We start from the raw sequence: 25,575 nt of genomic DNA on the forward strand, positions 1-25,575 counted from the left end.
TTGCAAAAGATTATGTCCCAACCCCTAAAGAAAGGGGTTTTCCATGTGGCATTTACTTTCTTTTTGTATTAAAGGTATACTGACTTGGGAATATAAAGACATGCTTCGCAGATCTCGCAAAAAACAAAAAACTTAATGGTAAGTAATACATTTTGTATGATTGTTTTTGTGTAGTTTCTTGATTTAAATATATATGATTACAAATATTACATAGGATTTTACAGTAGGTAGCTGTACACAACTAGTTTGGTACCTTAAGTGAAAGAGATCTCGTCTTAATACTAATGTTACATATGCGGTCAAACTCGCACACAAATATACATATTTACTTACTATACTATATAGAATATGCTATTAATAGACTATACTTAATATTTTTATTTACTTGCTTTAATTTATTTTTTACCATCGTTCCTATACCAGCAAAAAGAGAGGCAAGGGACCACTCTATATTCAAAAGAGACATATATATTACATTTCTAGCTTTGTCAAATAACCCCTGTCCTGAAGCCCAAAACTACGTTTTATACACGTCTGTTTTAATGGGCTTTGACAAAGAAATTGGAATAATAAAATACATTTCTGTTATATTTCTTTCTCATGTATTGCAACATACCAAATAAAACAACAAAACAATATTATTCCTTTTTTGCAACTGTGCATGTACTGACCTGTCTGCATATACACACACAAACAAACACACATATATATTATATATATATATATATATATATATATATATTAATATATACACACACATCTGAGATCATAAATAAATTATGCTAATTAACGGATTACAAATTGTAAATCTCATACCCTAAAAACCTATAGTAAGATTTAAAACAAGGATAAGGAACTTTATTTTGAGACAACTTAAATTGAAACTAAAGAGCCTTATCTTACCATGTCACTAAACCTAATAAAAAGTTGATTATTTCTCAGGCCTATCATATTTATGTACTTAGATAATTCACTATACATTATATTACCGTTAGGAACTCCTTTTGTTAAAAAAGCATTCCCACAAATGAACTAATATTAAAACGTTTGCATATAAATAATATTTATAAATGTGTAGGAAGAAAAAAAAAAAAGAATTCATCCCCTTTCTCCCAACCTGTTTGTTAACATTTTGGTCTACTTAGTCATTTGTGGTTATGTTTGAACTAAACATAGGAATCTAGAAATACAGGTGCTGCCATGGCATGGATTGTCCTTAAAGGTACATTTCATGGCGCTCTAATGCTGATAATTCATTAATTTTACGATCACTGACTTAAAACAAATGTCCTCTTCATAAAGATAGAAACGTTTGTGCAGTTGCCTAAATTGTATGTCTTCCCTTGGGGCTAGTGACTTATTATTGAAGCCAGGATTGGGATGGCAGGAAGTAGCTTTTGAACTCCCATGGTGGTATAGAATACTTTAAAGAAGTAGTTAATGAACTTTCATGGTCATATTGAGTCCCATCAGAAAGTAGCTCATGAACTCTTATGGTGGTAAAGAGTCCCATCAGGAAGAAGCTTATAAACTCTTATAGTCATATAGAGTCCCATCAGGAAGTAGGATATGAACTCCTATGGTGGTATAGAGCTCCATGAGGATTTAAGTCCTGAATTCTCGTCGTAATATAAATTCACATCAGGAAGTAGATTTTAAACTCATGGTACCAATGGTCATCAAAGGCCACTTCAATAATATACGGTTACGTAGGTACTGAAAACATGTTAATGAGGAAGAAAATAAAATGAAAACAAAAACTTTTGGGTCCATAAAAGTGGACTGCATTAATGTGAACTTTTTAACTATATAAAAATTGATAGACAAAACAAAAGCCGTGACCAAAGGTCAACAGCCCTTCACCACTAGGACAGCCACCACCATCTTCCCCACTACCTTTTTACACCCCTAAATAAATGAGAACAATAAACATGGGATTATATGTGGGATTAATGGTCCAAGCAACTGTTTAATATTAAAAACAATGGTAATACCAAAAATCAGCATTTTAAACAATCCTTCTATAAAAAATGACTTGTAGCAGTTTCCTAACACAATTATTATGTACCAGTCCTCCCCCTAACCTCATTCTTTTAACTTCTACTTTAACCTCCTTAACCACCCAGCCCTTCCAATTTTCAACACCTCCCACAAAGTTACAGATTTTTGAAAGCTTTGAACCCATCACCAGTAACAACCTTGGGGTCTGCCACTTAATATACTATATACATAGCCGCAATATACTATGGGAATGATATTATTTGGATGCAGCCCCTTACCACAACTAAGCTCCATGAAGAGCACACCTTGTCCTACTTTGAACCATTTTAGAGACACCACACCTACTCTCCCCAACTAGTATACAAGGCACATTCATAAAACGCTTCTCTCAATGACCCATAACCGCCCTAATCAACCCCAAACCCTATCCTAAAAAACACAAAGGGGCAGATGGGTGGGCAACTTTCATCCTTAAAATCTTCATGCAGATGTTGTCCTATCAAGTCCTTATATACATAAAGTGGAGATCAGAGATCAAGAGATACTTCAGCCTACTGACGCGTTTCACCCATGTAGGGTTCCTCTGGGTTAATTATGGATGGAAACACATCTTACAAGGGACAAAAGAAGCAAAATATAACATGCAATGTAAGTGTAAAGGATATATCCCAGGTATTTCTTAGAGTATGACCATCATTCCAAACTTTATGATATATTTTAATAAATGAATATATAGATTTTATTTCGTACCTCAAATTTAAAGTTTCCTATGGCTTCCTTAGACAGAGTTTATCTGAAAAAAAAGGAATGGAGCAAAGGCTGTACAAAACCAGATACATACTTATAAAGGACACTACCTTCCTAACAACCTTTGGTCCATTCCTAATATCTAATAATATATATTGTTTTTACTATACTAATAAGGCATACTGCAATAAATAGATTCAATTGTGCCTGGAGATTAAAAGAGACCATGTTTGATTATCATCATGGTCAGGATCTGAGGGTTTAGCCCTAAATGCATGAAATAACTTGTTATTGTTACTTGCTATATATAGGGCAGACAATGCTGAATTGAATGTAAAGTTCTTAAGTGATTTGGTTTTCCAAGTGCATACATGCTGATATGTTTATTGCCATATTTGACTATAAGGGTGGTATATATTGTTTTGTATCTATTTCCTAGCGCATCACAGGCATTTGACTTCACTTTACATGCATTGCACATTGGTGTGACAATATTCAAATCCAGATATACCTATATATACTGAATTATTGCTGCACATTTTATGAGGATATTTGAATAAACATGTTTTAGCTTCACAGGAAATCAATCCTGAATAGTCAATTTCTAGTAAAGACATCATTGTAAGGCAAAATTAACTGACTGGAGCTAAAGTACAGCTGTTTAATGATAAAGGTGCAAATGTTTGAAAAGCTCCTGCAATGCCTGTTACAGTGTATTATGCCAACTCCAGATTTTAGTCACACAAGCTTGTAATGTTACTTACAGGTCCACTTTAACCCCTTGGCACCTTCCATCCCTTAAGTATCACCAACATGATACCCTGATCATAGACATGTTCAATACCTTCTACACATGTAAGTTCCACTACTGCACCATATAGCATTAAAAGAAGGTGTCTTGGTCTGATCATGTTTTGTTTTAGATAATGTAGTTGGCCAGGTCTGCAGAGGTAGTGTGATTTTAGGGGATTGCTGCTAACATTTTGGTCCCAGATACATACAGGACATCTTAATAGATCTTGTGGAGTCCATGCCCTAGCAGGTTAGAGCTTTGATGGTACAAGAAGGACCTACATACATTTGAGCTGGTGGCTTTAATGTTTCAATTGATCAGTGCAAAATTTCTCCATAAATCAATCCTGCTAAAACTAAGAGCTCTTCTTAGAACCCTATGCATCCCATTTAAAGACTGTAACATCAGTAACATCAAAGTTTGGTGTTACTTACCAAGACACATTTAGATGGCTTAGATTAGTGTTTCTAAATCAGTGTTTCTCCAGAGGTTGCTAGGGGTTCCTTGAGCAATGACCAGTTTTGGCCTCTTAGGTCAGTTATCAATGATCTCTTTGGCTATCTGTAAGGGTGACATTCTTCACACTGGCCAAGAATGTGGGAAGAAGGGACTCTTCCTAATTCCCAGCAGTAAGTTGTTACATAGTTAAGTCCATCAAGTTTAACCACTAGGGAAATAAACCCAGATATAAAACCCTATGGACACAGCTGGTCCTGGGGGAAGGCAAAAAAAACCCTGGTACAATTTGCTTCAACAGGGGAAATATTCCTTCCTGATTCCATGAGGCAATCGGATTTTCCCTGGATCAATGGTCTCTATATAGAGACTCTATATATCTGTGGATATAGTAATTATAGCAGGGGTTCCCTGAAGATCTGAATGTTATTTAAGGAGTTCCCCAGTTTAGATTTTATAGGCAGCAGATTGGGGAATGAGGACATGGAGCTACCTTCCAGCAGAAAGTGGGGGGACAATACCTCTGAGTGCCATATAAGACTTCAATGTCCATTGTGTGACCTATGCTATGGCAAACATCATATAGTCAGTGGTTGCCAGAACTTTATGAATGTTTGACCTTATAACATTCTGCAGTGAGTCTGTTGTATTTTTAGTTTGATAGACACCTCTTATATATTTTTATTGTGATAAGAGAATCAGCAAACCACAACCATTGTATGACACACAAAGCAGAAAGCAAAGCCTGCATATGCATTAAGCAAACATAGCTGCCCCTATTTATTTACATTACTACGATTGATAGATTTTTTAAACATATTATCACACAATTGATAAGATAATTATAATATAATGAATAGATAATTTTCCTATTTAGATATACAACAATATACATATACAGTATCATTTAGAGCTCTGGTCACATGCCATTACATAGTCTCTCCTTCCTATTCATGTAATAATTTATAAGTCACAAGGTAAAAGGATGCTGAGGAGAGCTGATCTGTGTCACACATTTGTGACCATTGTTGGTAAGTGCTTAGGATTTGCATGAGATGTGCAGAGATCACAGTATGCCTGCTGACAATGGCCCTCATTTATTAAAGCTCTCTAAGCCTGGAGAGAATATACTCTCATCAGTGAAGCTGGGTGATCCAGCAAACCTGGAAGGGATGTCTTAAAAGTAATTTGCTATTTGTTAGCACATGTTTTAAATTTTGGACCAGATCCATTCCAGGTTTGCTGGATCACCCAGCTTCACTGATGAAAGTGTATCCTTTCCAGCCTTGCAGAGAGCTTCATTAAATCAGGTCCAATGTCTTCTGCTTGTGTCTCTGGAAAGGTGGTAATATCTTTCATCCAGGGTGACCATCTACTTTGTACACTAATATGCTGGCTCAGCAGGTCAGTGTAGGTAGTACATAGTTACCCTGCATGATGCCTGAAGAACAGGCAGGTAGGACAGGTAGGAGAAGAAATCATCAAATGTCATATTGTGAGAAATGATAAACACCTGTATATAATATATGATTCTGCTTTAAAAATGAAAGGTGCCCACAATCAGAATGGATACATCCAAAGAACAACCAGGAGCAGACATGGTATCATGGGGTTTGCAGGCAGTGCTTGCCCTGTGGTCACTTCCCATATACTATGCGGCATTCTAGCACAGTAGTATTAGGCTGATAATAGGCGTGAATAACTTTAGGAACCTTCTCTCCACAAATAGTCAGGTTAAATTCAACACATTTATCAGTGTAATTGAATTCAGATATTTTCACTCACAGTATCAAAATGGAGGACTTGGAAAATATTATACCTCATTTGGAGGAAATCCTCTGCCAGAATGTCCCTTGGTTGGTGAGGACAGTGGGTGAGCTTCTGCCTGGTGCCGACCTAAACAACATTCTAATGATGGAAGATGACAGAGGGAAGGTCTCTGCCATTATCCAGCTAGTAAGGACAGTCCACACCGCAGTATGGATGCAGCTTCTAGATTACATCTGCATGAATTTTCAACTGCCTATGGATCTGGAGGTGCAACTTCTCAGCCAGAGCAAAGGTTAGTGCTTGTTTTATTAAAAATAAACTTGTAAGTAAAAATAGATTAAAAAAAAGTTTTATAGTGAGTGGAGCCAGCTAATTTGTGTGTTGGAAATGGTTAGTGTTGTATGAATTGAAGAGGGATTAGCTAGAAATGATTAGTTCGACTTGTAGGGAGTGAGGAAGGGTTACTGAACTTGGAGGAGGTACTGTATTGCAAAAACTTGGAAGAGACACTGGTTTGCACAAAGGTGATTTAAAGCAGCAGCCCCCAACCTGTGGTCTGCGGACCACTGTTGGTCAATGAGAAAAATTTGGTGGTCCACATCAGGAGAAGGACCCCACTTGGGGGGGCGCACCGGCCAGAGCCCGTATGCATTGCAGCCCCCAGGCAGTGGCCGGGTTGTATCTCTGGACGGGTTCTGGCAACATGACGTCAGAGAGTCCAGAGTCAGTAAAGTTTGTGGTCCGTGATGTCTAAAAGGTTGGGCCCCACTGATCTAAAGTACAGTGCTGGAGATGAGGTGAATATTGCAGGTACTATTGCTACTGCAGGGAAATACATTAAACAAGCAAACTGATCAGATTTAACACCAGTAATTGTGAATTTCATTGAAGTACATAGACTGCATGAATGATTCAAGTATTCCTGATATTCCTGAAATTTGATTATTTCTTTGTGTGCAAAATCAAAAGGGGAATATAAATTCCCTTCCTATTATATAATACCCATCTCTAGGGTTACTTAACTGTCCACAGTCTACATAAAATATTTGCATTAGATTAATTTCAATGTGTTGTAAAGAAGAGGTTAAACACTGAATAACCTGAGATTAAATCTTTTTGGGAATTACAACTGGGACTTTATGAAACTTTCTTGTAATCTTTCTTGTAACTGCAATCAAGCAGTGTCATGGGAATGTCATCAATCTGCAGAAGTACAGATAGGCACACAAATATGGCATATACATTGCTGCAAGCTTTGATACTCCTATGACATTCCTTTAAAGAGGGTCACACACCAAGGGGTATCAAACAAATGTTTATTCCAACTGCTGCTGTACATACATGATATTAGCAAGGAAAATACAAATAGGGGTTCATGTCACATCACTCATCTTTGTCTTTCCTCCAGATTTGAATTGTTTTGCATATTTAAGATCCATTGGAAAGTAACCCTTTTGTGCATTGGATGGAAGAGGGATTGGGTGTTCCATTCGATCTGCACCAATGGTCAGAATAAAAATAAATCAGTTAACACTTCAAGGACAACACATATTGATGGCTTTGCTACTCCTTTAAAGCAGAACTAAAATATTATTAAATTGCCAGCAGATGGGCTGTTTATTGCAAGAGAGACAGGCACCGTCTCTTCTACATTAAAATACACTTACCTGCCCGATTGCAATTTTTTTATTTAAGCTCACCTGTCCTTATTCCACAGGCATCACCATGTTTACCTGTCCTCTTCCAGGTTCCATTTCTTCAGCTATATTGATTGGCCAGGCCATTAACTCCCACACATGGTCACGGGAAGTTTTTTATTACCCCTGGATGCCGGGATACCATGTATATTGAGAAAATATTGCAAACAGGCAGATAAGTTTACTTTATTGCAGAAGGGACGTTACCTGTCCCTTTTGCAATAATGAACATGTCTGCTCACAATTTTTTCTTATTTAAATTGTGTTCTCCTTTTATGGGTGTTACATTACATTAATAAAGATGTTTTCTAGAGAGAAGTTTTCTAAGTTTATTAAAAAAAAAAAAATTAAAATTTTTGTGCACTGTGGGTCTGATTTATTAAAGCTCGCCAAGGCTGGAGAAGGTACACTTGTATCAGTAAACCTGAGAATTTCAGCAAACCTGGAATTTAGAGTAAACTTGGTAAACCTGAAGTTCAGAGTTTTTTTAAGGCAAACTCTTTGGGTGTTCCCATGCGTAATGTCTAACCAACCTAAAAATAAATGTGCAAAGTGCCCCTTATGCCAGAGCCTAAACTTAATCAGTTTCAGACGCTTCTTAAAGAGTAGACAGGTAAAGATCCTTTAATTATTTTCTAGTATGTTCACAGGCAATCTCTTATACTTTTACAGTGGGAACCGTGGAATAGGGAATGGTATAAGATGTCCACTTCTTTTGACCAAAACCAATNAATTATCATAAATCATTTGAATTTCCAGATGCCATATACAGCATCATTTTTTGAATTGAAAACATTTCTTTTAGACAGTATGATATGAAGGTTTTTCTTTATGTGTGTTCTTTTTTAGAATCTGCTGAAATAAGTTGAAGTGAATCTTTTGCAATAGAAGATGGTAAACAACAAAGGATACAAGGTAATTGGTCATAGCTAGATGCTCATTTGGAACTTGTCTATCATTAAAACATAGACAAATGTCTCAGCAACTAGTAAAATTAATATATAATAATTTTTTTTGGCTAAGGGTACAAAAACTACCATTGAATTGCCATGTGTTAAGAAATGTATAGGAACTTTTAAAAAAACAAAAACACTAGTTTCAAACTTCAAGAATAAGCTGTGTGCTATTTGTCTATACACGGGGAGGGGGATAATGTCTTAATTTAGTAGCAACTAAATTCTTATGTAGTGTCATCGGAAGTCTTTGATGGTAATAGTTCTTGATGGAGATTCAGCAATTTAAGTGCTTGGAAAGAAATGATTGAGTTCCTTCACTGCCAGTAACCGGAGATTGCCAGGTATCCTGGCTGCATGACAGTTCCATGGAATGATCAGGCAAGAACGATTATTGCAGAAGGAATATTGCATTTCTATTTCTGCAATAATGCCATACCTGGTCCTAAATCCCCAAAAAAAGGTGGAACTTTATTCAGTTTTAACATGCATTACATGTGTAAGCATGTTCTGATGCCAATCACTTTGAATGGCACCCCAATGTACTAAGGAATTGCAAATTCTATGAAGCATACCACAACGCATGGTAATGCACTACTTTACATTATATTGAGCTGTGTTCATTATTTGGTTCATTTCTCTGCATTAGCAGTAGGGATGAGCGAGAATGCTCTGCCATTCTGGCCAAAATTTCCTCGAACTTCAGATGGTTTCGCAAAATTTTGTCGAATCTAGGAAATTTTAACAGGAGGATTCGCAGGGAATCCATTCTTTCATTGAGAAGATGTGTGATCCCTGGCACTAGAGGTTAATTAACCTCTAGTCCTGGGGATATTCTCAATAAATGCGGCTGCCTCGGGCCACATTCATTGAGAAGATGTGTGATCACTGGCACTAGAGGTTATTTGACCTTTAGTCCCGGAGATATTCTCAATAAATGTGGCCGCCTCGGCCGCATTCATTGAAAAGATGTGTGATCCCTGGCACTAGAGGTTAATAAACCTCTAATGCTGCGGATCGCACACTTAAAAAGAAAAAAAAATGAATGGGACCTGGATCGGAGAATTTACACCCGCCATTCTCACTTAAAATTCGGTAAGCGAGAATGGCCAAATTTGCCACAAGATCGAGTTTTAAAATATCGCTCACTCATTCCTAGTTAACAGCTCTTTCAAAATGAATAGCAATATATGCACATGACACAATATTGCAAAGCATCTAAATGGAAAAGTGTGAATGAGCATTAAAAATATTAAGTCAGTTTTTTAGATTCAGTTTTATCAGTGAGTAACTTTTACAAGTTTGTCTTTCTAGTGAAGGATGAACAGATGTTCCCAATGGGTAATTGGTCAATATTGTTGGAGCACCACTGTACACATGTCAGACTTTTACCCGAGACAAGCACAGCCATTTGTTGTGCCAATTTGAGGGAAGCCATTTACCTTACCAATATATTTTGGGTACATCGGAGATAATGCATAGAAACATGGTGAGAACATACTATACTTTGTGTCCTTGCTGAGATTCTTACTTATATATATGATTATATATAATAAATGATCATATGATATATGATCATAAACTGAGATTCCTTTACCAATGGCATTTTGAGGTCAAAAAGTATTGGTTTATGTATGTATGGTAATAAATACGAAAACTAAACCAACTCTTTGATGGCATGATGTTTTTATTCAGAGGCGGCATCACAATACAGAGAACAGATACGACTTTCAATTCTTCAAAGATATCCATTGAAAAATAAGGGAGATCCTAGAAGCTCCTGCAATCCAATGTTTGTTGAACCGTTATTGAAGATAATAAAACCCAAGGACTGTCATAGAAGCAGAGTTGACCAGACCCTTGAAAAAGAAGGCTCCAGCACAAAAATTAAAAATCTTTTTGAGAGAACCAGTTCTATGCAAACACATGTTATTCTATTGATAGGAATGCCGGGTACTGGTAAGACTATGATGGCACACAGGATCTGCTACCAGTGGGCACGAGGAGAATTCAGTCAACATACACTAACCTTTCTCTTTGAATTTCGGCAGCTGAATCGGGTCAGTAGGTATGTTACACTCAGAGAGCTTTTGTTCAACTTGTTTCTGATGCCTGATCTGAATTTAGAAGAAGTGTTTGAATTTATTATTAAAAACCCTCAAAAGGTACTCATCATATTCGATGGGCTGGATGAATTTGTAGGACAATTCAATGAAAGTCCTCCGAACTCTACACTTGAAGTTGACCAAATGACCTCTATTTCTGATTTGTTTACATGTATGCTTTATGGGACAGTCCTGCAAGGATGTACTATTGTAGTTACCTGCAGATCTAAACTATTTAGCAGTCTTCCTTTAGATATTATCAACCACATTGCCGAGGTCCTGGGATTTAATAAAGAAAAAGTTCAACAATATGTTGATGATTTCTTTATTACGAATGCACTGAAAGAAAAAGTACTACTTCATTTAGAAGACAATAGCAAGTTGATGCACCTGTGTTTTGTTCCTGCATTGTGCCACATTGTATGTGTTTGCCTGGAGCACCTTTTAAACACTTCTGTAAAGTCAGATCTTCCTCAGACAATTACACAGTTTTATTTAGAAATGTTAAAGATTTTTATCCAGAAAAGAAAGGCATCATGGACAGACGAGGCGACATTACTGAACACTCTTAGGCCACTGATCTTTGAATTGGCACATTTAGCACACGATGGACTTGATCAAAACAAAACCATCTTTTACGCTGGAGAAGTCTCAGAAGACATAAAGGAATTTGCTTCGGACCATGGACTGCTTTCGGTTTTTGAAGTCAAGAGGTTTGAAAGTAGTATGGATTTGGGTTATTCTTTTGTGCACCTTAGCTCTCAGGAGTTTTTTGCTGCTTTATATTTGATGGCCAATAGTAAAGTAACACCAGTCTCACTACAGAAAAGACTTACTTTAAAATCAAAGTGGAATTTTAAATTCAAGACAAAGGAAGATCTTACCGATCAATTTCATATATTCCTTTCTGGTCTATCATCTAAGGATTGTCAACCATTTCTTCTCATGTTGTCAGAATGGAATGAAATTTTGATCCAAAAGAAGCAAGAAACCATTCTAGTATCTCTAGCAAAGATGGCGGACACTCAACTAACAGGGCCCAAGATAGTTGAGTTGTGTCACTGCATTTATGAAACTCAAGATCAGAAATTAGCAAAGCACGTTGGAAAATATTTGGCTCAAAAGTATGATCTGAAAAAATTTAGGATCACCCCAGTAGATATGACAGCTGTGCTGTTTGTGGTGAAACATGGATCATGTATGGTTTCCTTAGATTTTTCAGGATGTCCTATGGAGCTGGAATGCTTGGAAGTTCTTGGATCATTTGAAAAAGTGGAAAGTTTAAGGTAATGGCAATGTCCCAACTCAACATAAAAAATGTATCTGAATAGATTGTAAGCTCTTCTAGAAGTCCTCTCCTCTCCCTGTGTCACTGTCTGTATCTGTCTGTAACCCGAAACCCCCTATTTAATGTACAGCGCTGCCTAATTTGTTGGCGCTATACAAATACATCTTCTTCTTATTATTATTAATAATAATAATAATAATATTAATATTGATATATGACTTTTTTCTGGGCAAAGAGGCAGGCTACAAATAATCTGCACTGTCCAGGAAGCTTGTGTACCTTTTTAAAGCTCTAGCAGTAGATATAGCTTACCAAATTGGTGGTTCCAGTTATCATTGCAGGAAAAGCACTTTGCATAGTCTTCCTTGCTTAGCAATTCCCCCATTGTTTCTATCTTGCTGTCCTGGATAAATCATGCATAGGCTAATTGTGATGAAATCTGATGAAACAATTGGTTATGGAGTAAATATGAAAGGAAATTAAATTCAATTAAATTAAAGGGAGTTCTGAGTTGTGATCAGACTAGGCATGTAAGTATCTATGAAAAGTACACAAACTCTACCATCTGTACAAACAATCAACAGATAAAACTGATCAAAATTTTAAATGAGACATTTACATGACTTGTACATCAGTATGCAAGATTTTATATCTTATCAGTTACATTGTCAAAGCTCAACAAATGCCCTGTTGTAAATAAACATTTTGATCCCTCAGGACAAATTAAAAACATTATTTTTTACTGTAGTTTTTAAAGAGTGCAATACAGTTTTCTACCTAAGACAATCAAAAATCCCTGTTCAATATGACCACAAAAATCATATTTAAAAATATATAAAAATATAAAAAGGTATATTGCGTAGAGTTTGTAAAATTTCCTGGACAACTTCAGAAATGATCCAGTAAAGATTAGCATTTATATAGCTTAAAACATATAGGCAGAAAACAAGAGCATCGTGTGTGGCAATTGGCATTTCAGATTTGCTGCATATCTAAGGCAAAAACGATTAAGACACCAAAAATGTAGCATTCATCATGCACAAAAAAATACTGTTGTTGGTAACATATTGGGCAACATATTTATTAAAGCTCTCCAAGGCTGGTGAAAATAGACATTGGTTAACAAATGTTTTATTACCATACCAAGTTTGTTCACCCAGGTTCTCACATAATAGTCTTCCTCACTATTGGAGAGCTTTAAAAAATCAGGCTCATTGACTTTTCTAATGTCTATCCATTTGTGTCCTGGAAAATGCAGCAAAATGCAAAACATTTACATGCATCCAAAGCCAATGTGACCTTCTTTTCAAAATGTTATTATAACTTGTAGATAATTAGCATTCAGTACTGAAAAGCGCATCTAGAATAGATTTATAACACTTTTTCTTATGGTTTGTTTTTCTTTTAGTTTCAAAAGCAAAAGTTATGGTAATGAATTTGCACACGCACTTTGCCCGGTGATTGCTGGTATGAAACATCTGAAGAAGATCAGGTACCGTACCTTGTAACCTGTTTGTGCATTGCTTAGCAAACCCACTGCTAAATGCTGCTCTATTCACTGAAAAAAGAAAGATGAAGTCTTCTGTTAATCATGAATAAGATCCAGAAAAGCTTTCTGTAAAAGTACAGAAGGTTGCTGTAGATAATACTTTTGATGATTAATCGTAGATAGAGTTGTCTTGGTTTAGAAATTAAGTTTTCACTTCCTGCATGCACAGAACTGCCCAGAATGATGCATATCAGTACCATGCTAGGAGGAAACTTGGTTGTAAAAGTTTGGAAGAAAACTCTATCTTCAGTTAGTTGTTAATCTAAAGCAGCTTGTGTTTTTTTGTTCATTTTTTTATAAGTTTTTCTGGATCTGTACACTGTATACTAGAAAAAAAGAACTATCCCTGAATGATAATCGCCTATTTCCTTTACATAAATTTAAGGAATCTCCCTGCAAAACTCGATATTTCAATTTCTAATTTTTCAATTTTTGGGGGGTTTAGTCCAATTATTTAAGATTCTAACGTGGTAGTAGACACTTTTTAGGATGACGGTGTTGCAACTTCTTTGAAAATAATTTTTATTGAGATATTCCAAGAATTACATGACAATTAAATGGCATGTTACACAATGTACGAAAAACCAATATGAAAATAACGTCCTGAGAAAACACAAGCCAAATACACAAACACATTAAGATAATGCAATGATGGAATAGTAAAATAAAGAGAAACCCCAGTATCTCAGTTTTTTATATTTATTGCAGAAGGAAAAGAAGAAAAAAGAAAAGAAATAGAGAGGAGGGTGTGGTGGGGGGTAAGATGGGGAGGGGGTGTCCTGACTTAATCCCGTGTCAGTTCGGTCTTTACAATCAAACACAATAATTCACTCTTCACAAGAGGAGTCACCGGCCAATCTACCATACTCTGCAGATGTACTAAACTGAACCCACTAATACCAGGTCTGGATAAATGTATCCGTCTGATTCGTCCCAGCTGTCATCATGTCTTTCATACGGTAAACATCTGCCACCCTCCTTAGCCAGTGCCCAAGGGTTGGCAGTTTGTCCAACTTCCACATTGCAGGAATGCATGCCTTCGCTGCATTCAAGAGATGTCGTAAAAAAGTGAGTTTATCTTTAATATTATTATCTGCGAACTTATGGACAAGGTCTGCCACTGAAGACCAGTAAGTAGACAAAGAAGGGCACTCCCAGAAATTATGCAAAAACGTACCAGGAGCCGATCCACATCTCCAGCAGATATTGTCAGTATGAGGGTAGATCTTAGCCAATTTAGAGGGGGTTCTATACCACCAAGTGGCCAGCTTGTAATTCGTCTCCTGGTATTTATTGAAAACTGCAGCCTTGTGGCTAAAGTGGAGTAACATATCCTTTTGAGTTTCCTAAAATTTCAAGTCTGTCTCCCACCGGCTCACAAAGCCAGGGGTTTTGGGTGCTTTTACAGCTAACAGTACCTGGTACAAATAAGACTATGAACCTTTAAGGGGATTCTCTGCTAAACACAGGGATTCCAAAGGCAACAAGGAGCGGCAAAAGGTTGCTGGCTGTGGAAGAGCGTGGAACACATAAGTAAGTTGTATACATTGCCTGGGATCTAAAGGGGGCAACTCCTTAGCACGTTTCAACTCCACTCCAATACCATGACCTATCCTGTAGAAAACGAAATGCCCTGTAAACACCCTTGGTACGCTAGTGAAAAATTGCATCGGAGATCCCAGATGGAAACTCCGGACATCCCAGTATGGGAGACAATGGAGATGGATAATCAACTACCTTTTGAGAGGATAGAAACCGAGAGACTTTAAGAGTCGTCCCAGTCAGAGTGTGTTGCATAATAGAAGCTTTAGTCTGTATTTGGGGCCCATGCCAAAGCGTAATTGGGGTCAGTGATATAGCCTCTTCAAGCTTATCCAGAGTTTAGACCCACAGTTAGTACACCAGTCCAACAACCTAGTCAAGTGAATCGCCTGTTGATATAAAATTGGGCCTGGAAATGCCATACCTCCCTTTGCCTTTGTAAGTCTCAACATTTTACCTCTTATCCGAGGAGAGCCCAAAGACCATCATAAACTCTGACCTGAATTTACTCATAATATACAAAGCAAATACATAAAAGACCAGTTGATGTTGGATAGTTAGAGAGTTAGGCTATGTTCAGACTTCTGGCAAGGTTGCAGTGTGGTTATGGCTTCCTCATTCAAACTGAATTACTGTCTTGGTAGAAACACTACGTATAGCGCCTACCCACGACAATCTAGTACAGAATGAATGGGAATGCCAGTACGCAACTCAGTACTATTCAATCTGTAAATATTGGTTCTTTAACCTCCCTAGTGGTTCATTTCTTTCCGGATCAGGTAAGGCTCTATTTACTATTACCTCCCATAGGATTACCTACCCCGAGTGTGACTCATCTTTTTTCTACCCCAAGTCATACTCGGGGTTACCTTTAAGGAGGTTAAGAAGCAGCACTACATTGCAGGAGGCCGAGCAGCTATCAAGGTGCTGGATGCTAGGAACTGGATGTAGTAAAGTTTGTTCCCACCATAGGTCTGAACCTGCATCCGTCTATATACCTGAATGTTATTGATGGTGTGAGTATAGTACATTCAACATGCGGATATGGGTATGTCTGGGCAACTCTGTGGTTGTAGCAGGCTGACCACGGCTATTTCTGGAGTGACTCTTTTTTTAGGTAACCTTGTTTAATTATAACATTCTAGAAATGCTAATTTGTCTAATTTTTTTCCTCAGATTGACAACAGGATGTCTGACAACCAGCGTTATTGAAGCTATAAGAAGGTCTTTCCCCCTCTGCCACGCTCTGCAGGAAATCAAGTAACCATTTTCTGACTTTTCTGCAATCTGTGGTTTTTGTATTTGAAGATTTTGCATCAGATCAGACACACGTAGAATTTGTCATGCTCTTTATATTATTGTCTTTATATTATTGTTATATTAGTATTCTGATAAGATCAGAGCTGAGGTGGCAAAAAGCATAATATGCATACCAAGGGTATGATTTCAGTTGTGATATGTTGTTTTTAAACAATGCTAAAATGATAGAATAATCATATTGTTCTACTTATTGTTTTAATATGTAACTGTTACAGCATAAAAGTTATTTACAAGTGACAAAAACATTTAATATTGCTATCTGTTGCCTTTGAATTTGCCCTGGTCATCTAAGTTTTAAAATAAGTCCTGCAATGAACAGAAAAAAAATAAAATGTGTTCACACTTTATAAGTGCAAAGAATGTAAAAAAAATCCCTGGACAGTGAGCTTTTAAAATGTATCCAACCAAAAGCATTTTTGCTAATTTCCCCAATGACTTTTGCACCTTAAATGTAAAGCCCCTGGCCATGATACTTTCACCAAAATTGCTGGCAGAGTCAGAGAAACATTTAAGAATATGCCCAAAGTGAAAAATATTGCAGTTAATAAAAGTTAAAGAATTGTAAGTTTCACACATTTTTACGGCTGTCAACTTTTTTAAGTTAAAATGCAGAATTGTGCTATATAAAGTGTACTTTTATTTAATAAAATCATTTCTCTTGGGGTATGTTCCTGCACATATCCCTCACATGCCCCAAACAATTTGGTGCCAATACCAATTTCAGTAGTATTACAACTCACTCATTTGGCTGACGCCTTAAAATCACTTTTTCCAACTACATCTTAACTTTTATTAAAAAAAATGCCTATTTCTTTTGCTTTTCTTGATGCCAGCCAAGAAACCGGGTCACTTCACTCCACCACCTTTCCTGCAGCATGTACTTATCCACAGCCACCATCTTCCCCCTTCTGCCTAGGTCACCAAATCTGGCACTGCGCAGGCGCGAGATCGTTGACGTAGCCTGCAGTAGATGGGGAAAAAAAGGGAGCCGATTCTGCCTTTATTGCCTCAATGAGGCTTCACCCTTTTTTCTTTTTAAAGGGTTTTACCAACTCCAAAAAAAAACAAAAAAAAAAAACAACCTCCTTTATGTTAGGTAAAATGTTAGATTAGGTCCGCTTTAACTATATCTTTCATCACTTCAGTGGACAATTTTGTCCTCTTTCCACCCAATAAAATGCTGCTATCTTTCTCATGCTAAGCTGTCAATGGTTGTCAGTCTGCAGTAAATTCTTAATTCAGATAAATTCAGTTTAATGTTAATTATTAGTATGTGTTGATGCTGTTAAAAAAAACTATTTCAGGTTTAATGTTTTTACCATTATTGTGTGGGTTTTCTCCAGGTGTTCTGGTTTCTCCCCACACAAATGTATTTGGCTGCCAGTGTACGTGTGTCTGTCTGTGTGCCTGTGGTAAGGAAAATCTTTTGTGGGCAGGAACTTTAGCTTTCTCAATAAATGTTTTAGCCTTTACTTTGTGCTTAGAATTGTAAGATCAAAAAGAAAAGTTGTGCAAGATCCAAAAGCTGTGGTACAATCTAACAATGTGGGAGAAGTCGGCAAAGTTGTGTTATGTACAGTACGGGCCTGATTTATTAAAGCTCTCTAAAACTGGAAAAGATATGCTTTCACTAGTGAACCTGGGTGATCCAGCAAGCCTGGAATAGATCTGGTCCAGGAATAAACAACAAATAGCAAGTTACTTTTAAGAAATATGTTACAGGTTTGCTGGATCACCCAGGTTCAATAATGATTTTGTACCTTCTACAGCCTTGGAATGCTTTAATAAATTAGGCCCCATGGGAGAGTACATCTGAGGCAGTTGAAAGCACTACAAAAGATGAAGTGTAGCTATATATGAAGCAAGTGGACAGGGATATAGAGCTTAGGCAGGGGTGGAACTCTCCATACTCAAGGGTCATGATAAACATTTTTTGTATGGTTTATAACAACTCAAAAATGACTTTGAATGTTTTGATTTGTCGCCCCTGTGGACTGAAGTTGGCCCGGTTTGGCATAGGGGAAGGGTCTTGGTTGATGGGTGATCCTCCCTTACTTTTATTCCTCAGGATTTCTCAAATAACATCTGAAACTAGTGGTGTTTACACAAAACTGACTACACAAAGTTTTTATGAAATATGAAAATGTTATTTAATATCATAATGCTTGGTATTAAAAATAATTTTATTAGCTAACTCAGGGCATCTTTAATAATATTTAGTTTTTTTTTAACTTTTTGATTCACCATCAGAAAAAAACAAAAACAGACAAATAAACAGATATAGCTGCATATAGATATATGATCGGATTGTTCCCACTGGTACCAGTGGTTTGTGACAAAACCACATACATTTTTACAACAAGAGAAGTTTATTTGACTTGTGAAAATCAATATTACATCTTAGCTTAAACCACAAGGAATGGAACATACCTAATAACAACACTAACTCTATTTTATAGTTTTGTGTGCTAAACTGCAACTCATTTGTCATCAACAAGATATCAATGTGTAGATTAGATATTGACAAGACAGCCTGCCTGCTAATTGAAGCTATTTACATTCTAGGAGCACCTCTGTGCAAGTAAGGCTGCGTACACACGTGCAATAATTATCATTGGAAAACGAATGACTAATGACAGTTCGTCCGATAATCGTTAACTGGTAATTATCCCTTTGTTCCAGAGTTAGCAGTACAATTGTAATTCTATGTAGCTGCACAAGAGTACACAGCAGCTTGATTATTATACTAAATAAAAATATTGGATACAGAACATTGTACATCAAGAATGTCTCTTTTTTACCCTCTCTGGGTTGTTAAAGTGTTGGAAATTGTAAAGGGTTTTGTGCAACGTTCTGAATGATACTCATAAAGTGGCTATTCCGATATGGTTAGGGGATGTTAACACCTGCCTCGGGATTGAGAATTCCTGCATGGCTCCCCATGGCTGGTAACTTGCCAACTGCTCAAACACTTGCACCGCAGTGCTGATTACTAAAAAAGGAATTAGACAGCTGGCATCATTGAGCGGTACTAGTTCTACCATTAGTACTATTCATTCCCTATGAATCTGTTGCAGGAAAACGCTACCAAATGCAGTGTCCCCCAAGAGGCAACGGTTCCTAGCATGAGGAATCAGAATCGGTAAATGCACAACAATCACACCAGCATTAGTGCTTGCACTTCTTGATTGAATTACCTCAGTGCTTTGCTAATATATTTCTACAACTTGTGCAACCATTTGTTTCTCATTGTCAACTGCTCTGCTTAGTTTCCAAAAAGTGCCGACTTTGTAAACACTAAACATTGTTTAAATGTTTTTCAATTTTTTTTCATTCTTTTGGTTCTTGAATATTTAGTGTATTTGTTTCTACTTAATAGCAGACCTTTCCTGGCCTTGTGTGGCCCTCCACTGTATCACATTTGTGAATATTGTGAGAAAGACTGGCATTTAATCCCATATTTATACTGCCTTTTTGGTGTAAGAATAGGAAAGCTGGGTGAGTTTAAAGAACTAATCTAATATTTGTTTGTAGCTCTCCTCAGGTCAAAAAACCTCGAAAAGAAACTACTGAGAAGAAAGAAATGAGACTCAGGTAAATCCCACCCATGTTATGATCACATGGAAAACAGATAAATAAAATAGTTATACATCGAAACAAAAAAATAAATTATAAGCATGAGCAAAACTAGAGAAAACTCTAATGAAATCATTAGTCTACTATACATAAAAAAATACATCAAGTAGGGTATGAGAAAGTAATTACCAGGTGAAGATTAATAACTCCACAACAGTGGTGGTAAACCACGTATTTGGGCACTTCATAAATAGTATATTAAATTCTGGCAATAGTATAGTAAATTCATAAATATATATATACAGAAAAAGTGCAAAATATTAAAGCTCTGGGTCGGTTACCAAACTCTATGAAACAGTTTTAAATACAGGTCTGCAGCAGGTTTACTATTGTGGATGACACAGAATTACAATAAAGAACTGGTCAGAGGAAGGTTTTATTTTGTCACAGAACTGTTTCAAAGTAGAAGAAGGATATTTATCAATATGTAAAATTATAATAAATCTGGTGGACAGCATGGTTTACTTTATATGTCACTCCCAGAAATAATAACTTGACCAATGTTTGAAATTTGTTTTGTTGTTGCTATGTACATAATAAATTAATAGACAAGAATTGTTGGAATATATCTTTCTTTTTTATTGTATATATTAATTTTTAAAGGTGAACCTTTCCCATTTTTTTGTCTACCTAAATTATCCCTTTGTACCAATTTGTGATTGTTTTTTTTATTTTAGCATTGATGCTCTTTCTTTCTTTCTTTTTTTAGTTTAAAAAGCTGCCACCTCAACGACCAAGACATTCCTCAGCTGATTGCCATCCTTACCAACCTACATCTCACTTACTTGAAGTAAGTCACATAGTAAACTGAAAACAATCTATTTTATCACAGTAATATTCTGATAAGTGCTCCATCCAAAGCACAAACACAAGACTTCCTTGGAGAAATTCACACTTCAAATTATTTAAATATTAGATAACCAAGTACAAAAAAAATCATCCATCATGTGATTAGCCCAAAATTATATTAATAATGATCCTCTTTCTCAGTTTTATAGTTTTCTATGTGCATTGTGAGGGATTAGCTTCACTCACAGCAGATAGGTATTTCAGATGTCACTTCACTTTCTGGGTGCTCTTCCCACTTTTATTTGCAAAAAAGACATCAACATAAAGCAAAATCCAAGAATTTCCCTTGCAGGATTAAAATAATTACAGCATAACTTAAAAAAAACACAAATTTTAGCCTCCTGGCTTTCTGATACTCTCTCCAGAGCTGCTGGTATACCTGACCTAAACTGTTGAAGACTTTCCCCCAGCTCACAAGCTTCACACAGCCTCAGGCAGCAACGTCCATAGTCTCAAAGTCAGGTTCCTTTTTATTAATGGCCAGGTGCACCAGAACCATCACCAATAATTCCTGACCTGGAAAAAAAGAGGAGTGCCTGGCCCACCCATTCCTTTTAGGACCCTCCAGGTCTGGTTCCCAAATAAAAGGCAAATCTGCAGCAGTACAATAGTTCATGGTCCTATCCATGACCCTATAATGCCTTTTCCAGGCAAGAATGAGGTAGATGATGCTGAATGTAAAGTTTGCATCATATATTTTATCCTGCTACAGTATATTTTGTACAACATTTTCCATGTTTGGTTGATTTTGGCCTGTCCTAACTCTAATTGTTTGTACATAATATAATATTGCACTTTTGGCTGTCTCTACAAAAAGTAGAGAATTATTTAGACAACCAAGAGCACATGAGTAAGACTACATACACACGTCCAATGGTTCATGCCCCATCGGCTCAGGGTCGATATCGGACGAGAATCTGGCGTATGTACAGCGCCCCTCGTCCATCGCCCGAACGACTGTTCTGGCGGATCCACGGACGTTGGATGACGAAAGATTGCTATAGAAGCGAAGGGGAAAGTGCGCCTCAGGGTGCCGCTCCATCATTCTCCCCCTCCCCTTACCTGTACGTACAGCGCTCGTTCATGCATCGTGCAGTCATTTGTCGCTGATCGTGAAAGATCCTTTCCAAAGACAATTATTGCACATGTGTACCCAGCCTAAGTGTGAGGGGTAGCTGCAGACAAGACCCTTTCCACCCATTTACTCTCCACTGAGTGTATGGAATGGCTGAAAACATCACAAGAACATAACTTCAACCACAATGTATTATTAAACAATACGTATTATACTTTTTTGTGTTTGGTATAGTTTATCTGGAAATCCTCTTGGAGATACTGGGTGTAAGAAGCTGATTGAAGCCCTTCCTAATCTGCACATTGCTGGAGAAGTAAAGTAAGTTATCTGAGCTGTACAGGTAGGTGTGCTCACATGCTTGGGTGTCTTACAAATTTTGTACGACTTTAAGGATTTGCATGTAATATCCTGTAGGGATATGCTGACCAATACCAGTCATGACATTAAAAAGAGATAATAGGAAATTTAGGCTGTTCACTTGCCTTGCTTTCACTTAGTTGAGTAATTGTAGTAAAACTTTGTTGACTTCAGCCATCCACCTATTTGCAACCAAAATTATGTTCTACATTTCCTTGCTTTTCTTCCTTTTTAAGGTAATTATTCAGTTTGCAAACATAACAATTCTATTGGTTGTAGGTTGTTGTGTTTTAAGGGTGACAACTATCTGCTTGGATATTGAATGGCTAATTTAGAAGATGAACAAACTCATTGGTGACTTTGCTTCATGTATGCAGATTTCATGGGTGCTACTATTGTTTATCACATCTTATAAAAGTAGTGTGTATGCCAGCCTTCTTTCTGGTGAAAGTTGGCTATCACTGTAAATAGACATGTGTATTGCAGATCAGGGTAACCTTATAATGGGAAAACTTACAGCTTGTACGAGTCATTGAAAACATCGAAGCAGATTTAAGCAGGTTAGAAAGAGGTCAGTGGCAGGTCATCTGCACTTGTGACTCAACTGCGAATGACCTCAGATGCATCTCAAACTGATTTAAAAAATAGCCATAAGGCACCTTAAAGCACTATGAATTTTCATAAGGCATAAGGCTAAAGCTCATCAACAGGGGTCTTCAGGCATCATTACCTACTAATATTGGGCGCCTTAGGGCATCAACTTGTCTTATAGATTGTGCTTATGTGTGTTGTCATATGAAACGACAGCTGATAAAAATAATTTATTGTCCTTGTTTAGTCTCAGCATGACACAGATATCAGAAGAAGGAGTTTTACATCTGATCTCTTCCATGCAATCTTGTCCCAACGTAAAACAAATACTTGCCAGGTAAGAATGCTGGATATGTCCAGTTTTACTTAAAGTAGATTAAATGCATAATAATCATGTTAGTTATCAAATGCATTGTTAGCACATTAATAAAATTACAGAAGACATAAATGTAATTTTGAGGATTTAATATAGTTTGTCTTTTTTTTCTTTGCGTTCTTCTACTTCTTCTTTTTATTTTTATTATTGAACAGGATTTATATATCGCCAACATATTATGCAGCACTGTACATTAAATAGGGGTTGTAAATGAGAGACAGATACAGACAGTCACACAGGAAGAGGAGATGACCCTGCACCGAAGAGCTTACAATCTAGGAGTTTTATGTACCACATCCTTGAAATAAACAAAGCTATCAACCTTGATAGAACTCAAAAGCTACACAATATACAGATATTCTCATTTTAACTTGACCTTCTTGCCCACCAACATACAGAAAAGTGGACGGGATCAGTTTTTAATGAAGATACATGAAAGCTTGATTCTCCTGTTTGAGCTTTATCTTTTAATTCGGGAGATTAAGCGAGGAACTGTACGTGTAAAAACTCTCAATCTTCTACAGAGATCACAATGTTCTGATTATTAGCCCTTTATTTTATGCTAGTTGTCAAAGAGTTTAAAAACTCCAAAATAAAATGATTTTTTGGCTGTTGCAGCGGATTGAACCAGACAGCAGTTCTTCATTTAATTAATGCTGTTGATGATGATGACCAAAGAAATATCAGGTAATATTTTATTTATCTGCAATACTCCAAAGAAAATGTATTTCTGTATTTGATAATATATTTATTCTAGATTTATTCTAGCTTTTCATTTACAGTGCCAAAAAATGCAAAGTTTTGTACAATATTCATACACAAAATACTCAAATGCAGGGTAAATCTGTAGACAGCCTTTTGGACTAAGCATTTGTTCTACTATTCCTATTTCTGATTTATAGAACTTGATTTTATTTGTTGGCATTGCTAGTTGCAAGCACCATCCCCAACAAAGGGGTATATCACACCCACACATGTCCTAAACAACAAAAGGTGTTGGCCATAAGAGTTGGACATCTAATAAAAACAATTATAACATAATAAAAAAAGCATATTCATAGTCTTGGTGGATGGATAAAAAGTAATAGAAGTCAGGTATTAAAAATCCCACAGAAACGGTGCACAATAACAGTTCGATATCATTCAGAATGGCTCCAATATAACCTGATGGTTCTTTGTTGCACACCACAAGCTATGGAATTGCATGTCCTGTGCTTTAGTGGTAAAAAAAACTTCAGTTTCCACAAACCAAGGTGCTTATTCTTCCCTCAGAATACTGGAAACTTGCTTTTATTTGAGTAATAACCTAAGGCTCAAAATGAAAATCATTGCTGTATAATAATTGGAAATACCTATATTTAAAATTATGGTGAGTTATTTGTAAAACATCCAATTAAAAAGGCAAAAATAAACTCATATGGGCACAGGCTGTTAAGAAAAAAATAAAATCACTTGGGCTCTGTCTGTTTTTTTACTTTTTACAGGATAAAGTATCTTGTAAATTTTCAGGTTATGATGGGTCACTTTCTCTTTATGATCTTTTACACATTATTGTTTCCCACCAATGCATGTCCTCATAGTGAAAAGTGACAGGGAAAAGTGTAAAACAAACTCTTTTACATTAAACTGTACATGTCCCCAAAAGCAAGAACTTGTTACACACTTTACATGACGACACAGAGCTATCTACTGGTGCAACCCAAGTATAAACCAAAATTTTTTTACTAATGGCATTTTTAGGGGAAAAAAGTCTTGATTTATATTTGAGTATACATGAAAATCAGGTTCCCCTTGTAGCACTATTGTTTTACACATTTACTTCTGCTGTATCAGGCTCCCTGTTTATTTTACCAGTCAAATATTAAAATTTGCTTTATATCTTACTTCAGAATCAATGGCTTCAGATTTTGTAAGCAACACTTTGAAGAAATGTGCCGAATCCTCCGTAAATGCAGCAAGCTAACACATTTGGAGTAAGTCTATTCATCCTTATAAGATTTATGTTATATTATACATATATCATCTAAAACTTTGCCATATTTAATTTTCTACTTTAGTTTGTCTGAGAATCATTTAGAAAATGGTGGAATCTGTCAGTTGACTCTTGTTCTTCCTCACCTAAAATGGCTTCACTCCACCAAGTAAGTTACACATACTGTACATACTTCTTTTCCTTACCTCTAAAATATAATATCTCATTCAGGTTAAGGACATCCGACATACGGACGCCTCCTAGATACGAACGGGGCTTCCCTGCTTGCTCTTTGTGCAGAATGGAGGCTTTAATGGGGGAGGGGGGCGGTTTCCATGACTTGCAGAAGAAATCTTTTGCTAAACACAGCTGAGGTTGTGGGTGACCCCCCTAGCGTTAATCCCCAGTGTGACTCGGGGTAGATTTACCATGCAAAAAGGGGACACTCAGGGTCGCTAAAAACATTAAAAAAAAACTTACCTTGTTCCGTTGACGTCC

At 36.7% G+C, this 25,575-nt stretch overlaps 2 protein-coding genes and 1 long non-coding RNA gene across 5 annotated transcripts in view; 2 read left to right on the forward strand and 1 right to left on the reverse strand.

The window, feature by feature from the left end:
- Positions 1-17,302, forward strand: LOC140338556 (protein NLRC5-like). Its single transcript, XM_072422811.1, has 6 exons — positions 1-138; positions 5,785-6,059; positions 8,314-8,379; positions 10,113-11,808; positions 13,219-13,302; positions 16,078-17,302. The coding sequence occupies exons 4-6, from the start codon at positions 10,208-10,210 to the stop codon at positions 16,163-16,165; spliced, it is 1,773 nt and encodes a 590-aa protein (XP_072278912.1). The 5' UTR covers positions 1-138; positions 5,785-6,059; positions 8,314-8,379; positions 10,113-10,207; the 3' UTR covers positions 16,166-17,302.
- LOC140338557 (uncharacterized) lies at positions 7,088-13,639 on the reverse strand. The gene is made up of 3 exons (XR_011922270.1): positions 13,312-13,639; positions 12,123-12,249; positions 7,088-7,262 (listed from the first exon to the last, which is right to left on the reverse strand). It is a non-coding gene; the product is annotated as an uncharacterized lncRNA (long non-coding RNA).
- Positions 17,303-19,105: 1,803 nt separating the features above from the next.
- The window catches only part of LOC140338558 (protein NLRC5-like), a 57,719-nt gene continuing 51,249 nt past the window's right edge, over positions 19,106-25,575 (forward strand). For 2 of the 3 annotated variants that reach the window (XM_072422812.1, XM_072422813.1), the window contains exons 1-8: positions 19,107-19,363; positions 19,756-19,815; positions 20,567-20,647; positions 22,016-22,099; positions 22,977-23,066; positions 23,724-23,792; positions 24,995-25,078; positions 25,163-25,246. In XM_072422812.1, coding sequence (XP_072278913.1) covers positions 19,284-19,363; positions 19,756-19,815; positions 20,567-20,647; positions 22,016-22,099; positions 22,977-23,066; positions 23,724-23,792; positions 24,995-25,078; positions 25,163-25,246 — 632 coding nt within the window. In that variant the 5' untranslated portion in view covers positions 19,107-19,283. Of the gene's footprint in view, positions 19,364-19,755; positions 19,816-20,566; positions 20,648-22,015; positions 22,100-22,976; positions 23,067-23,723; positions 23,793-24,994; positions 25,079-25,162; positions 25,247-25,575 lie in introns of all 3 variants that reach the window. The other variant, XM_072422814.1, reaches the window with a different exon arrangement.

The sequence above is a fragment of the Pyxicephalus adspersus genome, chromosome 9 (assembly GCF_032062135.1).
Source record: "Pyxicephalus adspersus chromosome 9, UCB_Pads_2.0, whole genome shotgun sequence".
In the NCBI taxonomy this organism is placed as follows: Eukaryota; Metazoa; Chordata; class Amphibia; order Anura; family Pyxicephalidae; genus Pyxicephalus; species Pyxicephalus adspersus.

Bases quoted from the DNA above. Each gene is read 5' to 3' on its own strand.
- LOC140338556 (XM_072422811.1), top strand. From the start codon at position 10,208: ATGTTTGTTGAACCGTTATTGAAGATAATAAAACCCAAGGACTGTCAT. The intron at 11,809-13,218 runs GTAATGGCAATG...TTTTTCTTTTAG, and splicing joins GAAAAAGTGGAAAGTTTAAG to TTTCAAAAGCAAAAGTTATG. The intron at 13,303-16,077 runs GTACCGTACCTT...TTTTTTCCTCAG, and splicing joins AAACATCTGAAGAAGATCAG to ATTGACAACAGGATGTCTGA.